This window comes from Malaclemys terrapin, chromosome 2 (genome assembly GCF_027887155.1).
Source record: "Malaclemys terrapin pileata isolate rMalTer1 chromosome 2, rMalTer1.hap1, whole genome shotgun sequence".
Classification (NCBI taxonomy): domain Eukaryota; kingdom Metazoa; phylum Chordata; order Testudines; family Emydidae; genus Malaclemys; species Malaclemys terrapin.
Window position 1 is genome coordinate 184,463,663 of NC_071506.1, and position 20,351 is coordinate 184,484,013.

Here is a 20,351-nt window from a genome sequence, read left to right on the forward strand (position 1 = left end):
TTACTTTGTCTATTTGTAAACTTCTGTTATTGATGGAAATATTTGTGTGTGTGCACATGCACGCATGCGGTCATATTAATGTTTACCAACACTTACTGATAAACATTTCATCCTTCCATGCCTAGTAATAAAGTGTATTTAGTAAAACCAGAACTTATTTTAAGATCCATCTATTTTAGGTACTTATATGGCTCCGTTACCATATTATCTGAGTACTTTGCAGTCTTTATTGTAGTTAGCCTCACAACACCTCCATTCTACATTTGAGAACTGAGGCGAAGGGAAACTAAGTGACTTACCCAAGCTCACACAGACAGTCTGTGGTAGGTCGCCAAGTCTCCAGCTAGTGCTTTAATCATTGGAGCATCCTACACTAACTAGTCAGGAACAAGACCGCTCCTTAAATACTGGAAGTGCCTAAAAGATACCGAACATTTCTACAAGTTCTTACCCATTTTATTGATGAAGGAAACTGAGGCACAGAGAGGCTAAGGCCAACCGACTGTGTTGCACCCAAGTTTGAAAATGACAGTTTAAGTGACTAAAGATGATGCAAATGTGTGGCAGAGCCAGGGCTTGAAGCCAGGTTTTCTGAAGTCCAATTCTGTACTCTTGTTACCACATTGTACTGAAAACAGTGTAGAACAGTGGTCTCCAACCTTTTTACACACAAAATCACTTTTTGAATTAAGTGCAATCCAGGATCTACCCCTCCCCTTTCCCAAGGCCCCACCCTTTCCCTGAAGCCCCACTCTGCTCACTCCATCCCCTTCTCTCCGTTGCTCACTTTCCCCCATTTTCATTCACATTCAACAGGCTGGGGCAGGGGTTTGGATTTCAGGAGGGGGTGTGGGCTCTGAGTTGGAGCCAAGGGGGGTTGGAGTGTGGGGGGGAGCTCTGGGCTTGGCCTGGGGGCAGAGGGTTGGAGTGCAGAGGGGGGGTGTGCAAGCTCTGAGAGGGAGTTTGGGTGCAGGAGGGGGCTCCAGGCTGGGAAAAAAGGGGATGTGGGCTCTGGAAGGGAGTTTGGGTGCAGAAGGGATAAGGACTGGGGCAGGGGCTTGGGGTGCAGGAGGTGGTATGGGGTGCTGGCTCTGGGAGGGGTCTCAAGATTGGGGGTTGAGGTGTGGGTTCCCACTTGGCAGCACTTACCTCAGGTGGCTCCCAGTCGGCGGTGCACCGGGGCTAAGACAGGCTACCTGCCTGCCCTGGCCCCATGCCACCCCCAGAAGGGGCCAATGTGCCCCTGCGGCCCCTGGTGGGGGATGTGGCTCCGCGTGCTGCCCATCTCTGTGGGCACCGCCTCTGCAGCTTCTATTGGCGACAGTTCCCCATTCCTGGCCAATGGGAGCTGCAGGGGTAGTGCTCACTGATGTCAGTGGGGATCTACAAAGGTGCAGGGGTTTGCTTGTAAAGAGCTGATTCCAAGACTGGAGCCTAAATCACCCAAACATAAAAAATGAAGAGAAGAGTGAGGGAATGAGAGGCAAAGATTAAATTTATTGCACGGTCACATACAGTTTCTTAAACATAATATACAGTTTTTCTGACACAATCTTAGGTGCACATTTGTGTCTATCTTGCAGCAATGCTTCTTACCATGCATGTGGTATAAGAGTTCTCAAATGATTCCATATTGTATGATTTATTTTTGTACAGCTTTCACTCTGAGGCAGATCTTTAACATGCAACATTTTGTTTTCAGTAATTCTCCCTCACGTAATACGTACCATTGGTTTTGAGGCTTCCTTCACTGTGTCCCATGTCTCTCTTCTCCATCATAGGGCAGTGCCAGCGAGGCTACTTTGGTTACATTGCTTGCTGCAAGAACAAAAACAATCAGAAGTGTCCAATCAGAAAACCCAGAATTAACAGAGGCAGACATCATGAGCAAGTTGGTGGCCTATGCATCTGATCAGGTGAGGACATCTAAAAATGACCCTCGGAATTACTCTACTTGAAAAATGCAGTCACACTGCTATACAGATTACTTAGATTGTAAACTCTATGGAGTAGGGATCATCTTTTCATTCCGTGTTTGTACAGCACCTTGCACGTTGGGGTCCTGGTTCATGACTGGAACTACTAGACCCTACCACAATACAAACAATAAATAATAACAACAGGTGAAAGCATTGTACTACATGTTACAGATTAACAGCCCAATGTTGCCTCCCTTCCTCACACTGAGTATTTATTTTACTCTGCAAGGAATCCCATTGTAGTGGATGAAGATACCGTTTGTGGAATAAGGTGCTAGTCAACATGAGTAAGTGTGGCCAATAAACTAACTGATTTGAATGTCGACACACACAAAGCTGCACTGTATGAGTTATAAACATACCAAGCTTGGTACCTGAAAAAACTGCAGTTGGTTTAAAAATAACCCAATAAAATCTGAGTTTATCAATCCAAGTTTGTCCAACATAATCCCTGTTTTCTATCCGCAAACAGTATTTAGCAGATTTACTTAAACTATGAATTCTCAGCATGGCCAGGATCATGAAACGCTTCTACCATGTATGAAAGCAAACGTTGGCCTTCCAGTTCAGCTGTGCTTGCATTTTAAAACTGCTAATCCTAACAAAGGGGGCCAAGCAATGTCACTTCTTCCAATAAACATGACATTTTATTATCTAAATGTCAGTGAGATAGCAGGAATGTTCGCACTGCTTGATATTTAGTTTGAACTAATCCACTGGTTACACCACATTAAAATGGCCAGACTTCAGGTTTCACTGGACTTTACCATCACTGTGTATTAAGAAACAATGTAATTTAAAAAGGGCACCTGCTCTTTGTTGGGGGTGGGAAAGGGGTGTATTATAAGGCCATATGTGGGAACAGTCAGGATGTGAGAAGTGGGGAAGGATCCTGATGATTTTTAAAAGCCATGATACAATTGGTCCTTTTTCTCTTTGGAGCTCTAGAGTGTGTGCTGTGCTGATTTCCAGACACAGAGCCTTAAGTTTAATGTACTACTAAGCAGAGCCCCATTGTTTGTCTTTCTTTTTGTTGTAAATGGCTGATCTGAAATGGAGACTGACAGCCCTCCGTGCCTGCTGAAGGTCAGGGGATTTTCTGTCTGCAGAAGGATTCGCCTTAAGACATGGCTGACCTTTCAAAGCTGAGCTCGCCACTCCTTCCGCATTAAGAACAGACCTGTGTGACCCACTGCTCAGTAATCCAAAAGGAATGAGAAACGAAAACAGCCTCCTGTGAGGGGGACAATGCATGTATAGACAAACACAGTGCAAGACGGGGGTGGAGGGAAGCTAAAAGCATGTCAAGTGCGTTCCTGCACAAGATACTTTGCATCTTATCAAACCCATTGTCCCTCAAGAAAATTCCATTGCAGAAATAGGGCCACTGCAGTAAATGGGAGTTTGCCATTGACATCAGTAAATACAGGATGTAGACCATAGAGTAAATATTGGGAAATGAATATTGTCATGTGTAGCAGGATCTGTAACTAATTTAGCTGGGGCTAAATTAAGTCCTGGCATAAGAGGGCACAACTCTCATTGACTAGAGATTTTAGTATGGACAACCCCAATTCTATTGCATTGTGGATCTCATAAAATATTACACACGGTTTGTTAGAATTAAAAACAGGTTTCTGTGCAAGGTTCATGTTTTAAAATCCACCCATTTAATTGCAGGCCCACTCATCAGTGGAAAGGGCAGGATTAATTGGTGGAGTGAAGATTAAAAATATCCCTTCAGATGATAAATTCACTGTTCGCGGATCAGCCCTAAAGAAAGTTTTGCATGAAGACAGAGCTGCTGGTCTTATCCCATTCTTTGTAAGTACTGGCTTTAACAATCTTACTTGTGGATTTACTGCATCTGATAGGCTACTTTTAAGATGACCAGATGATATTGTATATAATGTAGGAACATATAGATCTGCACACTAGTTAGAATATGAACATTCCATGAATGTTCTACACAGTACATGAACTTTGCATACAGACTCTTTTTTTTTTCTTTTTAGATGGGTGCAAGGGGGAAGGGAAGAAAAGAAAGTAACTTAATTCCCTAGGCATTATGGAGGTTTAGGAGACATTTCTTTGCACAAATGGCAACTGATGTATGTAATGGATTGCCAAATAGAGGCTGTGTCTTTGAATAGAACTAAAGCAGAGAGAGAAGATGCATTTAAAGGGAGGGAGGATGTTAGACTAGACAGGTGGATTGATGTGGGTGAATATCTTGACTTTCTTCTGTTCTGAAATATGATGTTATAATCTTTTTACATTGGACTTTCAAACTGCAGTTGTCACAAATGTTTGTGTTTAATTTTGAGTTTATGGATTGCATGTAGGTGCATGTCAAAAAAAAATAAAAATAAAATCAACACCTGAAATGACACAATGTCAAACTTAAATATCAGCAAACAGTCAGAACCCCTCCCTGGACCACCAGACTCAATGCTACTTTAGCAAATAAATAAGCCTCACGGTGTGCCCTGAACATCAGCAAGGTGAGGCTATATCAGATGGTGTGTGTGTGAGAGAGAGAGACCGTATCACCTTTCAATAAGATGACAAATGTCAATAATGAGCTGTAAGTCACCACTATTGACTTTAACATTATTTTCCTTTCCCATCAGAATTCATGCATAGTGAACAGTGTTCATACTACATGATCTTTCAGATTGAATACAGTTGTCTTTTTAAAGTGTAGTCACTTTGAGTGACTAATGACAAATAGCACTTTCTCATTCAGAGGATCTGTTCCTTGTGTAAATTCAGAATGTCATGCAATCACTTTCAACTACATAAGTTTTTAGTACATTTTTTTTCTCCTGTTAGCCCCGAAGAGTTAATACCACTGAGAGAGTGAACTGGAGTCTATTATCATGCATCAACAAAATTGTTTGCTAATTTCCAATAATTTATACCTGTGCAAATCTGCTGAAGACAATGGAGCTGTACAGATTTATGTACGGAGAGTGTAATATGGCTAGTAGAACTTTTATCAGTAGTGATGGCAATGAAGCAGGGCCGACTCTGGCTTTTTGGCCACACCAAGCCAAAAAAAAAAAAAAAAAAACGGGGCGGCCAGAACGGCAAAGCAAAAAAAAAAAAACAAACCTCTGGCGCGGCCGGAGCATGGGTGCAGGGGGACCGGCTGGGGAGGGGTGGGGGAGGGAGTGGGCGGGAGAGAGAGAGAGAAGGGGGCGGCCAGGGCTACAGCAGGAGCGCTGCCATGAGGCCCCTCCCACTGCGCCGTCTCCTGCCGCCTGCCGCGAGGGCTCCGCTCCGGTCGGCGGGGAGGGAAGGAAGAGGACTGCCCTGCAGGGCGCTCTGGTTCTCCACGCCGCCGCCCCCTACAGGGCGGCCGGAGTGGACCCAAAAAAAAAAAAAAAGCAGCTGTGCCACCCTAGGATTGGGCAGAATGCCGCCTCGAACAATCTGTCTCCCCAAGCACCGGCTTGCTCAGCTGGTGCCTGGAGCCGCCCCTGCAATGAAGGGTAAAGCCCATCTTGGCTCTCACAGTTCAAGTTGAGTCTACAGGGCTGGCAGTTAGAAAAAGCCCTGTCTTGTCATCTGAAGAAATTTGATATGGAAATTATTAGAAGACTACAAATGTGCAAGCCCACAATACCATTTTTACAGAGCTTCTGTTCAGAACAGTCTTATTTGATTCAGAGTAGCCTGTACTTCGTCTTTTCTGTTTACTTAAGGTAAAATTTTCAAAAGGACCTACGTGATTTAGGCTTCTAAGTCCCATTATCAAAAGTGATTTAGGAACCTAGGTATCAGTGAAAGTCAGTCTGAAGTCACTTCTGAAAATTGGACTTAAAAACTTAAATCACTGGACACTTTTGGAAATCTTATCCTTTGCTTGCTTGCTTGTTTGTTTGATTTATTTTGATTGCCTTGGGCTCTGACTTTGTGGTATGTTAAAAGACCATGGCATGAGCACAACAGATGTTTCACAAGTTTAGGGGGATGCTGTTTTCTTGCCTTGGAGAAAATCGAATTGAATAATCTTGATGACCAAGTGAATTCCACCAATTGCCTTCCAGTGGAAATAAGACTCTTGTCCAAAATGAAGGCACCATCACTAAGGCTGCTCACATGAATTTACTTGTGCCATAGAACCTGCTGCAGAGAAATGCGTTTGTAATGGAGATCTCAGTTCCCTCCACTGAGCAAACACAGCACAGCATGTCATATAAGCAGCTTTTACATGCAGTGGGAAAGTTTAGCTGGTTTGGTTTGGTTTACCAAGTATATTAGGCTGTCCTGATTTTTTTTTTAACAGCATGCTTCAGTGTTTCATTTCTGCATGTCGTGCACACAGTGCAATTCTGCATCATCTCTCCATGTGCTATCAGAAAGTTAATTGAGTTGCTTTGTTGCTCAAACCTCATCTACACACCCACAATGGAACTCTCCTCATAAATATTCACCATCTATTAATTTTTGCAGCTGTGGGAAAGGGAAATCAAATAATCTGTTTACAGATTCAGTGACACTGTTACAAAGGGTGTCTTTTTTTAAACTGTATGTTGTCTCCACTGGTTGCTTTGCTGTGCAATACAAGCCTTGAAAGGAAGCATAGGCTAAGCCTGAGTTAATACGGCCAGCGTGAGCCCTTCCATTTATTTGTATACATAAAACATCTCAGCGAGGATTAGATGAGATCTCATTATCCTTACTGCTAGCCTCCTAACTGAAAAGGTGTGCTCATTCTCTCTCAGACTGGGCAGTAGCCCATGCACCCCATTCGTGCTCCCTTTTCTGCTCTTCAAATTCTTTTGTCCTTGAGTAATTTGGGGTTATTTTATTTTGTTCCTGTGACAAAGACACGCAAGTTACTAAAGAAACACCTTCCACCACCTTATTACTCACCTCTTCTTTACTGATCTTTCTCTCAAGAGGGAGATGCAGTGTCAAAGCAGAAAGTTCTGCCAAAGGAACCCTGACGGAAAAGAGTTTGTGATAGCATATAGATCCTTCCATATCTACACTTACAAGCTTACAGTAAGATCTCTTGTTAGCCGTGTTATGCCAGTGGGAGAGAGCTCTCCCTTCAACATAATAAAACCAGCTCAACAAGTGGCGGTAACTATGGGCTGGTCTACACTTAGTCCGGACTTCGGACTAAGGTACGCAAATTCAGCTACGTTAATAACGTAGCTGAATTCGAAGTACCTTACTCCGGACTTACCGCGGTCCAGACGCGGCCGGAAGTCTCCCCCCGTCGACGCCGCGTACTCCTCTCGGCGAGCTGGAGTACCGGCGTCGATTGTGAGCACTTCCGGGATCGATCCGGGATCGATTTATCGCGTCTTAACCAGACGCGATAAATCGATCCCAGAACATCGATGGCGTGCCTCTGGACCAGCCGGTAAGTGAAGACTAGGCCTATGTCTGAGTCAGAGTGTTTTCCACTGACATAGTGCTGGGCACACAAGCACTAAAGTTTTGCTGACCTAAGTGCTAGTGTAGACGTGGATCTGGGTTGCCTCTAAGTTCATGCAGTCCCCTGAGCAAAAATGATTTAATAGGGAGGGTGGAAAAGGAAAATAAAACCCTGTGTTTTATGGGCTGGGTTCTCCTCTCAAAGGTACAGGTATAAATCAGGAATCATTCCATTACAGTTAATAGAAATATAAGTGAGGAGAGATTCAGGCTCATGTGTTTACTGGGCCTGATAGGAAACAGGAGCTCTAATTAAAATAACTTGATAATAGGTTATCAGACCTGTTTGGCATTAAAAAAAATCTTTGAACTTATACCCACCACTGGTGTCTTTTAGCACTAGCAATTTATTCATTGGTGCATTTAGCACAAACTATAGTAAAAGCTGGGAGCAAGTCCAGAGTAGTAGTTTTCATTTGCTTTCCCCAAGTTCAAAGCTGTGTATATTTCCATTACAAAAGAAGTTTGAAAAAAAATCAAAGCACAGGTGTAACTCCACAAATTGAAACAGTTGAGTTACACAGGCTATTGACAAACAACAGGCCCGATCCCATGAGGTGCTGAGTGACTCCTGAGAGGAACTGAAGTTGGCAAGAGTTGAAGGCACTCAGCACCTTGGAGCGAGCCCCAAACTTGACGAGTATGCTAGGGTGCCCAGCTCTGCAGTTGGGCCCCAATTCAGCAAAGCACTTAAGCACATGCTGAGATCCCATTGACTTAATTAGGACTTAAGCACATGCTGAAACTTAGGTGTTTTAAGTGCTTTGAGATGAAGGTACCTAAACTAGGTGTCTGAGTGCTGGTTTGACTGTCCAAATGTGCAACACGGTACATTAATTTAGGCTCTAACAAGTTGGAAAATAGGGTCCACTGCATATAAACTACATTCACTTAGGTGTGTATAAGTAATCAGCGAGTATTTTGACTTTCATAAGCCAGTACGATACATGACAGCAGCTGGTGTATATGTTACAATATACTTCAAAGAGCTATTGCAGTGTACTGCTGCTGCAATATGATCACCTTCTTGTTGACTAATGGCCCAGCAGAGACTCCCTGTGACTCTAGCAGAAACAGCTCTGCTGAGTGATGATTTACAGGATATGCACAAGCAGATATTTGGCATCCAGACCACTTTGGATGGTGATCATATCAGAGCTAGGCTGCTGGAAGTGCCAGCTTTCAGATGAGTTGCAAAACTGAAGTCCTGACCACAAACGATCATCAAAAATTGTAGATTTCACAAGAGTAATGGTGCTAGTTTCATGCCCTGGCCAAATTCTAGTTTGTCTAGCTGAATTTCCCCTGCAGTTTGTCGGATAAGGCATCTTTGCTTTCTGTCTAGAAGGTGGCATTGCAATGTGCTACATTCCACTCCAGAAGTAGCTGCATTACGAAGACAGGCACAGTTATCATCATTGTTAACTTGATCCCAATATGATGAGCACAGTATTGGGGTGGGGGGAAGAGATGGATAGCTAAATTAATAGCTCTCTAGTTTAGCAATTACATGGTAGTGATTTTTGAATTGAGTGTATAATATCCTGAGGTATTTTAAAATAGGTCTTGTATTGCAGTAAAATGACAAGAAGTTTAGCATTCAAAACTTTGTGTCAGGTCTGAAATAACCTTGTGGACTCCTTTCACCCTATCAGAATTTTAGAAGCTGGGATAAACCAGGCTGAATTTAGCTCAGTGTGCATTGTTCATGTGTTAGCATGAATAAATATGACACCTACATAGAGATCACTGTTAATCAATTCTTAAAGTATGTCACATGCTTTAGTTCGGGGTAGGCAACCTATGGCACGCATGCCAAAGGCGGCACACAAGCTGATTTTCACTGGCACTCACACTGACCAGGTCCTGGCCACCGGTCTGGGGGACTCTGCATTTTAATGTAATTTTAAATGAAGCTTCTTAAACATTTTAAAAACCTTATTTACTTTACATACAACAATAGTTTAGTTATATATTATAGACTTGTAGAAAGAGACAGTCTAAAAATGTTAAAATGTATTACTGGCACGCAAAACCTTAAATTAGAGTGAATAAATGAAGACTCCGCACACTACTTCTGAAAGGTTGCCGACCCCTACTTTAGTATATTTAAATTAAATGAGCTTTCTTGGTTTTCTTATTATGTCCATTGCATTAACCAATAATCTCACTACTTGGATACCTCTGTAGGTTTTGTATGATAAACCCTATTCCTTTATTGAGTCTCATAAAACGTACATAGCTAACTTCTAGAAATGCAAGTAGGCAGATACTAGCTGTTGGCAGAGCAATCCCCTTTATGTATCATTGGGACACCAGTCTCCTGGAAGTTGTGGAAGCAGTGCTCCCTGAGTTTTTATAATACAAACCTGCAGGGCAATATTTGTGCAGGTTTTAGTCGTACTCAGGAAAGTACTATACGAGGTGACTGACGCAAGCATCTGGCTGCTTTACATCAGAGCAAGGGCTATGTTATATTTACACAACATGATCTGAAAAGGATAATGCCTTGGGCTCTTCAGAGCTCTCAGTTCCATTTCTGAGACACAGCCTGTCCCTGGCCCCCTGCACAAATGTGATTATGCTGTTGTAATATGGGTTACAAATTGGGTTAGATTCATTGTTTAGTACTGAAGAGAGCAGATGCTGTTATTTTAAGTGGTTTCTGGGAATTAATGCAGGTGGCTTTGGGGTTCATGCACCTACAGAAAAAAACATTAAAATTATTTAAACAGATGAGCTATTCTTTATGGAACAAGCCATTATTCAAACAACTGAGCATATGTATTGAATGTATACAATCTCTAATTATAATGGCACATTCCTTAAAGTGATTATAGAGAGCGTGTTTGTAGCTTAGTGTAATCATATAATGGTGCTGACACCAGTACACCCATATCTTTCAGCTGGCTGAATTCATCTCAGCAATAATCTTGCTTCCCTTTATTGTCCCTCACTAACCACTGACACCTCTCTTGCACCCTCTTGGTGAAGGCCAGTAATCTAATTATAATACATATGTACAAAGAAGCAGAGTTATGACTGCATGTGTCACAGTAATTTTGGGATTTCCTGACATGAGTCCTTAACCGTGTAACCTGAACACTGTAATCATTGTTCTTTAGAGCCAACTTGTGCACACATTTTCATAAAGGTGCTCTGTCTTTTTTAGGGCCCAATTTGCACCTGCACAATTTACATCCCTATTTTTGTACCTACAGTTCAACTGAAGGTGCCGATCTGATACCCGCGCCTCTTCCTGTCTATAGGAGCAAATCAAATAGCCAGCAATGCAAGTACTCTAGTTCATTTTCAGTTCATCTGTGGTACAAGATCTGGGTGCATACTACACCAGTAGAATAGAGACCAAGCCTCAACCCTTTTTAAAATGTACCCCATAATCCCTAAAGGCAGGGGTTCATACCTGGGATGCTTCAACCTAAAGAGGGGTTGCAAACAGGGACCAGAGGGCTACAAACACCCTGTCTTTCACATATTTCTGAATGAGATATGGAACCCAGGATGCTCCCAATATGGAAAGGGGATGGTGATATGGATAAGGCTAAGAACTCTTACTTTTGGTACACAATTCTATCTCGGTGTGTGAATAAATCCCCATATCTATGTGTTTGCCATATCCTTTGTTTTCAGAACCTCATTTGTTTCCAAACAAGGTTCACAATAGTTAGATTGAAAAGACCTATTAGATCAGCCCTGCCACATTTTAATCATCCATTTGCCTGTAGCAATTCTTTTATGGTTGACTAAAATATGAATATCCTTATAATTATCATTGTTGTCATGATCAGGTTGGGGGAATAAGTTCTGTGCCGGGTCAGGTGATTTTTTTCATGGCTTTATAAGGCTGCATGAAGTCATGCAAGGGCAGGATATGGCCCCCTCAGAGGACTGTTTTACTAGGTATAATTAGGTTGGCCATCTCTATGATATCCGAGTGCTTCCTATAAAACATAAACACACACACAAAATCTCTTTTCTAGCTGTACCAGCAGGAATGAACATTAACATTATTGTTGGAGATATATATAATATGGATGCAGATGTGTTTTGAGACGGCTATTGCCCTGTGTTTTTAAAAGCCTACTCATAACATAGTATTTGCTCTGCTTTCTTGCAAGCTTTGATGAACAGTGCAATAGTTACCAAAATTGACATTTGAAGTTCTGTTGCTGGCCTCTAAGTTAGTATGAGAGCTAAACAAATATTTCCCCTCAAAATTTGAAGAACAGTGAATGGCCTTTTTTCTGCAAGTCATTTGAAGTTTTCCATTTAAAAAAAAAATTAACTGAAAGAATTTTTTCCTTTTTTAAGAGAAAAAGCACCTAGGCTTTAACGTGTCTAACTTAGCATGTGTTAAAAGTATACACTGCTTGTTCTACACTGTACTCTTTAAAGGTATTAGAACATGTTTCCTAATGCCTAATAACAAACCTTTAAATCTTAGTCTATTCAAAGCCCAAGTGAGAGGAGACTGAGGCTCTAGGTATAAATCCAATCACAAATCAACTTAACAGCAAACTTAAAACTACTCAATAAGGATGGATATGCCACTGTATGTTTATATTAGTAATGGGAAGTTTTGGAAGGTCTCATCAGATTGACATCCAAAATGAAGCCTGCTTCTCCTTACATGAACCTTTTAAAGTCTGCAAATTGCAAATAGAAATCCTGCCAGATTTCCTGTACTTCCCATTTCAAGTTAGGCTATTCTTTCAGTATTCTGGCCTTTCTCATTGTATTTTACCACTTAGTTTCCTGTCTCACGCAGAAACAGGAAGGTCGGAGGCATGGGTGATTTGGGGTGGGGGCGAAATAACCAGACTCTTTCAGACTTCAAAAAAATGTTTGAATGTGTTATGGGCAAAAGTTCATTAGGTTGGTTCTTTTTTTATCTTTCACTAGTTTGCATCTATATGTCTATTACTCCCAAGGTGGATTACTAGGTGACGATTAAATGTGCATGTTCTATTGATAGATATTTTTATTAGAGTACAGGCACATTGCACATTGTGATTACATGTTGGTAAATTTGTGAGAGCATAAATTGGTGTAATTTATTGACTAAGGCAAACCAGAAGGACAAGGTTGTTGAAGGGAAGCAACCAAGAGTAAGAAGGATGTTCTTTAGCTTAAGGCACTGGACTGGGATTCAAGACATTTGGGTTCCATTCCTGGCCCTACCACAGACTTCCTGTGAGACCTGGGAATAATTAATCACTTTGAGCCTCAATTCTCCAGCTACAAAGTAGGAATAATAAGACTTCCTTTGTCTACCATATATATTTAGACTGTAAACTCTCCAGTGCATGGACTGTCTCTCACCATGTGTGTATATACAGCACCTAGCACAAAGGGGCCCTCATTTTCATTGGGCCTGTATATGTTGATCAGAATAACAGTAATATACAAGATAAAGCAGCCCCCACACTTTAGCTTACACTCTCCTGTTGCTTGCTTTCACTCCACATTTTTACTCCTCTCAGGGAGAGTTACAACAACTTACATTCACCCACTTGTAGCTTCCTGCTAATGTGAAACTTCCTCCATTATTTACATCACATCTGCATTTGGCCCATTGTGTTCATAGTGCTGCAGACAGTTTAGAAGAGAGAGATGCACACACACACACACACAGGGAAGAGTCAGGGAAGCTGACTTTGAGTGTTTAGCATGACCCTGGAAGAGAAGAGCCTGTGAGAAAATCACCAGCCTGTGATAGCGCCAGTAACTTACCTTAAACCACATTCTGAGCTCAGTTATACAAGCATAAATCAGAATGAATTTCATTGACTTCAGTAGAGCTATTATAGATTGACACCTGCGTAGCTGAAATTAGTGTTTGGAGATACATGTGGAATCAAAATCCTTGGTGCAAACTCCCATAAACTCTGGAACCATCTTGCATCCAGAATGACACACTGCAATTCAGTTGTTGGGTAGGTATTGATTAGAAGGCTGCCATTATGTGTGGGTATTCAGAAGTCCTAAATCACCAGAGTTCTTTCTATTCCTTGAGGTCTTTGTGGCTTGCTGTTTCTCAGTTGGTAATTGTCTTTGCTGGAAAATTTGATTTTAAAGTTTTGCCTTTTGTTTTTCTCTCCAGTTTTGTGCAACACTCGGAACCACACCTTGTTGCTCCTTTGACAGACTGTTAGAACTGGGTCCTATTTGTGAGTCATTCCCTGCTGCTTCTCTCTAAAATTTAAATATAAGTTACAGTCTCTTGTTGATTCATTTCCTGGGTGTTATGCAGTGTCAGTGTCCAAATGCAATAATTCTGTCTATAAATCTTTCACTTGCAATTGTTTTCTAATATTGCTTCAAGTAGCAAACTTGTATTTTTAGGCCGGATTACTAACGGGTAAGAAAGATGGCCATAACTTCAAAGTTTTTTGTTTTTTAAAAACCCTCCTTTGTGGCAACATATTTTAGGACCACGAAATGCTTACGTGCTTGACTTTGTGGCTCCTTTCTTTGGTCTGTTCTGCATGGGTCAGAAAAGCTCCACCTGAAGCAGATTGAAAAAAGGCTGAACTCAATGTCTTTCCTTGTGCCCCTCTGTCACTTTGCATCAGCCAGGACACACAGGTGAATGAGTTGAGACATAAGGGTGGTTTAAGTGGCAGGCAGCAACTTTAGTAACGTATCACTGTTATTTGTCCTGTCTCCCACATACCAGGTATTAACATGGGTCCAATGCAGGATTACGGGGCTCCAACCATATAGCCAATAAATAGGGGTAGACCTTCCTCAGCCTACCTCTAAGATTCAGCTCACTTTGCTAAATCCTCACACCCTGCCTCCTGTGAGGTGGCTACAGCGTACCAAAAGAGGGACCTCATTTCTCAAAGACTTCATCTCTCCTTTTCCCAAGGTCCACCAATGAAATCACAGATCTATTTCATTCCTGGGAGCTGGCTCTTTTGACCTCTTATTTGCACCAACTGCAAGTTGCAACAAGCTAAACAGTCACACAAGTTATTGTTGTTAAATTCTAAGTTCTCTTCTATTTAGCCTTAACTATGCCTTCATAATGCTGTGAGATAGGCAAAAAATTCTACCAGGCCTCTGCCAATTTAGCCCAATGGGAAAAATTCCTTCCTGATCCCCAAAACAAGGAGGTGATCAGACCTGCAGCATCCTAATAAACACAGCTCCTATAATACAGGGACGGAGGATGAGGCACTAAAAATGGAGCAAGAGGCTCCAAAAATTTCAGTCCAGGGTTTAAATGAACAGTATTGCCAATATCAGGAGATCAAAAGTCATGAGTCAGACCCCACAAAAAATCATGAGATTGGCCCAAAAGTCGTGAGACTTTTTAAAGAATAAGATTCTATTGTGTTTTCTCAGTCTGTCTTTTGAGTTTCTTTACTCTCCCTGCCTGACCCCAGCATCTGCAAAACAATGTATTGGATAAAATGATTTTGGCCCTTCCTGCAGGAGCTCTTATTCACCTATTTGTTCATCTGCTGCCCACTAATTAATCCTGTCCACAAGTTTCCCCCTCTGTTCAGCCCCACTATGTTGGTTTACCCCACCCCCATCCTGGACTCAGTTTAGTTTCCCAGCCCCCATCAATTCAGCCCTTCCATCAGTCCCCATTCCCCTGGTACGGCCCTACCCTCCAAGCCTCACCTCTGTTCCTCCTGGGGTTCTTGCCCCACCTGCTCCCAGGCCTGGGGGGCTGCAGCAGGGTTCCCACTCCCCTTTCCCAGGCTGGTGGGCAGATCTAGGAGCTCTTCACCCCCTCTACTGCTTCCCAGGCCGGGTGCTTCAGGGGGGAGGAGAGGAGCAGATGTACCATCCTGTCCATATTTCTCACCAGCTGGGAAGGGGAAGAGGGAGTGGAGATGTTCTCAGCTGCTGGGCTCTTTCCTATATCCCCCCTCCTATGAGGTTGGTGAGAGGAGGGGAGAGACTCTGCCAGCTTCCAGCTGTGTGGAGGGTGGAGCTTCTCGCATCGTCTGGAGACAGGCTCCGACACCCTCTGAAATCCCTTCACCTGTGATAAAACCATAAGAGTTGGCAAAACTGGATTAATGAAAGCTCCCATCTTCTTCTGCCTGGCCAATGAGAGGCAGAGAGCTCATAGACAGGGGCCATCCCTGCATTCCTCCAGCATGTGCTCCCCACCTTCTTCCTCAGGGGCTGTCCCGCTCCCCTACAGGTCCACTCAAGTTTTCCACCATTGAACAGTGTGGATGGCATTTTTTGTTTCTTTGCTTTCCACCACTATAGAGACGAAAGAAATAAGAAACAAAGGGACAAAAGTATTTTCCTTGCCCCTCCTCCCACTTACCCACTAGGGTTTAGAGCAGGACGGGTTGCACTGACTAGATTGAGTCATTGACTCCTATTGCAAGATTGTTACCTGATAAATTATGAACAACTTTGGCCTTGAACAGTGGTTGGTATGAAACACGTGCTCACTGCATAATCAGAGTGACATACAGGTATAGATTACACTTGGGGTAGCAATATGTCTAGAACAAACATTTTGTAGTTATAAAAAACCCTGAATGCTTTGATGGTTGCAATTTTTCATGTCACTATTTTGGCCATCTTCAAAGATGTTTTTGGGGCACAGGGGGGGAGGGATAGCTGAGTGGTTTGAGCATTGGCCTGCTAAACCCAGGGTTGTGAGTTCAATCCTTGAGGGGGCCACTTGGGGATCTGGGGCAAAATCAGTACTTGGTCCTGCTAGTGAAGGCAGGGGGCTGGACTCGATGACCTTTCAAGGAGATGGGATATCTCCATTAATTATTATTATTATTATTGTATGAAAAACCAGAACTGTCCTGGTAAAACTAGGATGAGATTTGCTGTGTTGTGAATTCATCTGGGGGAAAAACAGAGAGTGTGTGTTGCCCTGTTTGAATGCTTGAGTTGTAATAATTTGTTTCCATGTATGTAGTACAAACAGGCTTCAGGGCTTCAATCTGTTCCTAATCCTGCTCCCCTAGGCTGTTTGTCATCGTTTGCTTAACAGCTAGTAATGAGTATACTGTTCAGGAAATAGCCTGCAGACTCAATATCGTAAAATAGGGACACATCACATTAGGGATAGAATAACAAGCTGTGAATGTGGAGCTTTTTAAAATCACTTTTGGTGAAATTGCCCTTGTGCAGAGGGGTCCAGCACAAGACTAGTGTGCTGCTTGGAGCACAAGCCTTTGTCCTGGCCCCTCTGCACAGGGGTGAACTTCACCCTCAGTGTACTTATGTATAAGTCATAAAATGAGGAACATTCCCAGAGCCAGCTGAACTCAGTGCAAACAACAATAATAATCTCAAACATTTGTTCAAATAAAAGCTGAGAATTACCTTTGAGGAGATACACAATTTTTAATGTTTTTTGCAAACATTTATGCAAATGAATTTTAGTTCACAAGAATCCAAGTACTTGTGTAACTAAGCTTTGCACATGAATATTGATTTGAGTGTGTGTGTGTGTGTGTTTATATAATGTAAAAAAAAATATGCACCAGAAGTATTTGGTGGCTGTTGTGACTGATTTTGTTGGCTTGTTTCAATGCCATCCAATCACGGACCAGGAATATTACCATATGACTTACTGTCAATGAACAGTCGCATAGAGTGAACAGTGAGGTCCATATTCTGAAATATTTTTGCAAAAACAACTTACTGAATAATTTAAGGTAACAGATTTGTAATATGTCAAAGTTTGCTCTTGGGTAAGAACAAAGTTTGTTTATAGTTTAATATACCAAAATAAATTCGTTGCTGTAAATAGTTTGTTCACTCTGTTAGGTCCCTGGAAACTCATGTCATATAAGAATGTATCATCTTGGAGCTCTCTCCCTTGCTAAAAGGGGCCAGCAAAGTCAAAACTCGTGTTGCTATTCCAGTTACAAAAATAGAGAGCTTTCTTTATAGAAATTAATTAACATCACTAGTTTTTTTAAAGAAATACATATTTTAAGCATCCTGAACTGATCATAAATTAAGATTTTGTATTGCAAGTTAATAATAATCAGAGTGTCTAAGGGCTCAATCCTGTTAATAGAACTGTGGAGATGGAAAGGGTCTGTGTGGATTGTTTAGCAGAACAGAGGCCTATGTGATGTGACCTCTTAGATCTCTGTCCTAATTGAATTGATAAAATATGAATGGCAAAGAAAAAACAAAATTGCAGGGACTGCAAATCTCCTCTAGTCACTTGGTCTAATGCAAAGAAAATGTTTTAAAGAAAAAAGCTGTCTTTGCTTATTTAATTTCCTTCATTTTTTTCCCAGGCAATAAGGAGAATATCTGGATGCATATTGATGCAGCATATGCAGGGAGTGCTTTCATCTGCCCTGAATTCCGACATCTTCTAAATGGCGTGGAGGTTTGTGATGCTCCCCAGGGGTACCCAGGGTTGCGTGGGACCTCAGCACCACCTGCCCTTAGTGTGAAGCAGTCTTGTCTGTGCCTGCCTGTGGATTACTCCCTGAAACCAACAACCTCTGGGAATACAAGCCTTCCTGGCCCCCCCCCCGCAGGCCTCGCTCTCTGTGTACAAGGAGCGACGGGCACACACCAACCCCTGAATACTCAAAGTATTCCCTGAAGTTTCCAGCCCCTTATCCACTGGACAATCACAGTATTGCCAGAGCTGCTGTTCGCAAAGGACAGTACATACCAGCTTGTAAGATTCAACTGAGGACCATCACTTTGCTTAACATAGGGTGTGTGTGTGTGTGTGTGTATGTATACATATATATAGTGAAAACGAGAAGAAGTTTATTATCAAAGAATAACGATTCAAGTAATAGTGAGTAAGAATATCTAAATCACTTGGTAAACTGGGTGCAAGTGAACAATACACATTTTAATATGGCTAAATGTATATATCTAGGAACAAAGAATGTAGGGCAGCCTTACAGGATGGGGGATTCTATCCTGGGAAGCAGTGACTCTGAAAAAGATTTTGAGGATAATCAGCTGAACATGAGCTCCCAGTCTGACTCTGTGGCCAAAAGAGCTAATGAGATCCTGGGACAATTAAACAGGGGGGTCTCGCATAAGAGCAGAAGGGTTATTTTACCTCTGAATTTGGCACTGGTGCGACTGCTGCTTGAATACTGTATACTGTGTCCTGTTCTGGTGCCCACAATTCAAGAAGGACATTGATAAATTGGAGAGGGTTCAGAAAAGAATCATGGAAATTATTTTGGGGAAGTTCTCTGGCCCTGTGTTATACAGGAGGTAAGACTAGATGATCACAATGGTCCCTTCTGGCCTTAGAATCTATGAATATTGGAAACAAATGGTTACATGGAAAACAAAATCATAACATGCTTTCTAGACACTAAACTTGACTAACAAGTTACTTTAATCTAAAGATGTTTATCTCACCCAAAGTTCTCTCCAACGTACACCCCTTTTTTTCATTAAGCAAAAGCGCTATCCTCTTACTTCTTCAGAGAAGGGTGCCAGGGCATCCCTTTCCTCCCTACCCAAATATACTCAAGTAAATATTTGATATATACCTCTCTGCCCATGCTGTGTTCACTGTCCTGTTAGTTCTGTCTTACAATCCTTCATTTACATTCAGTTCAGACTGGAGATAGGAGACCCACTGTAAACAACACAAGACTCAAATTAGATGTAAACAAATAGATGGAGAGACATCTCAGTCTGACAGCAAACCTGTTTTTCACTCTTCCTTGTGTCTAATACCTTGATACAAAGTTTAAGAACATATTTTCAGTGTGTATCCATAACTCCTTACATAGTCTGTACATACATTTCACAATGATATTAATGATCAATGTGACACTGGCTTTCATTTCAGACCTCACATAACATTCTTTAGTAAACCAGAATGTACTTCGTAGAATCAGGAGATTCCTGCAACCCTCCTATGCACTCTCTTGTCAGCTGACAAAAAAGAAAGGCCCCATAGATTCTTAAACCTCTGCTTTCCTGTGACTGTAACCCAGAGTCCATGCTTGATCAAGATGCTGCACTTCTGTACAAAATATCAAAAGTGATGGATAGAAACCAAGCTTTGTGTAAGTCTGGCCATGCTGGCGAAGAGCATTTCCTTCCTCTGGCCCCCCAGCACCTCCTCTGGCATTGTGAAAAGATATTGGAGGAGGAGGCGTAGGTTTGTGTGTTTTACCACAAGCCCTTGCACCCAGCCAGTCTAGTCCCTGTCCCGTCCCACAAATGATCCCCAAATCAGCAGAAACGACTCCAAGAGGACTTGGGAGTTGCTCCTTCCCACAGCTTAGATCTTGATCAGGACATAAACTTCTTTTAAGTTCCAAGTAGGGAAGGATTATATCAAAATGTTGGCTTGTTGATTCAGACTACTATCGAGACAGAGGTCAGCTGTTAAATTCAATCCAGATCCTCCCTAAGTTTAGAGAAAGGGCTGCATGTCCAGTGTTTTGGTTTTTGGGCCCATCTAGTCATCATTCAGTAAGTTTGTCCTACAGGCTAAGCTACAAAAGGCAGCAACCTAAACTCATAACTGTGGTTTTAGGCACATTTGGGAGGAATTTGTATTGTGACAAAGTTCCTCCTCTACCTTGGTGGGTCCTGCACTTATTGGCAGATTTGCTCACCCCAGAGATCTTCCCCTCTGGTGGAACCCACAGTCTGGATCAACTCCTCCTGTGTCTGATCAGGAGTTGGGAGGTTTGGGGGGAACCCGGGCCCGCTCTCTACTCCAGGTTCCAGCCCAGGGCCCTGTGGATTGCAGCTGTCTATAGTGCCTCCTGTAACAGTTGCATGACAGCTATAACTCCCTGGGCTACTTCCCTATGGCCTCCTCCAAACACCTTCCTTATTCTCACCACAGGACCTTCCTCCTGGTGTCTGATAACGCTTGTACTCTTCAGTCCTCCAGCAGCACACCCTCTCACTCTCAGCTCCTTG

General features: G+C 42.3%; 1 protein-coding gene across 3 annotated transcripts in view; it reads left to right on the top strand.

The window, feature by feature from the left end:
* The window catches only part of DDC (dopa decarboxylase), a 117,682-nt gene that overhangs the window by 56,948 nt on the left and 40,383 nt on the right, over positions 1-20,351 (top strand). For all 3 annotated transcript variants that reach the window (XM_054019881.1, XM_054019880.1, XM_054019882.1), the window contains 4 exons: positions 1,782-1,916; positions 3,660-3,803; positions 13,561-13,627; positions 17,717-17,811. In XM_054019881.1, coding sequence (XP_053875856.1) covers positions 1,782-1,916; positions 3,660-3,803; positions 13,561-13,627; positions 17,717-17,811 — 441 coding nt within the window. The remainder of the gene's footprint in view (positions 1-1,781; positions 1,917-3,659; positions 3,804-13,560; positions 13,628-17,716; positions 17,812-20,351) is intronic.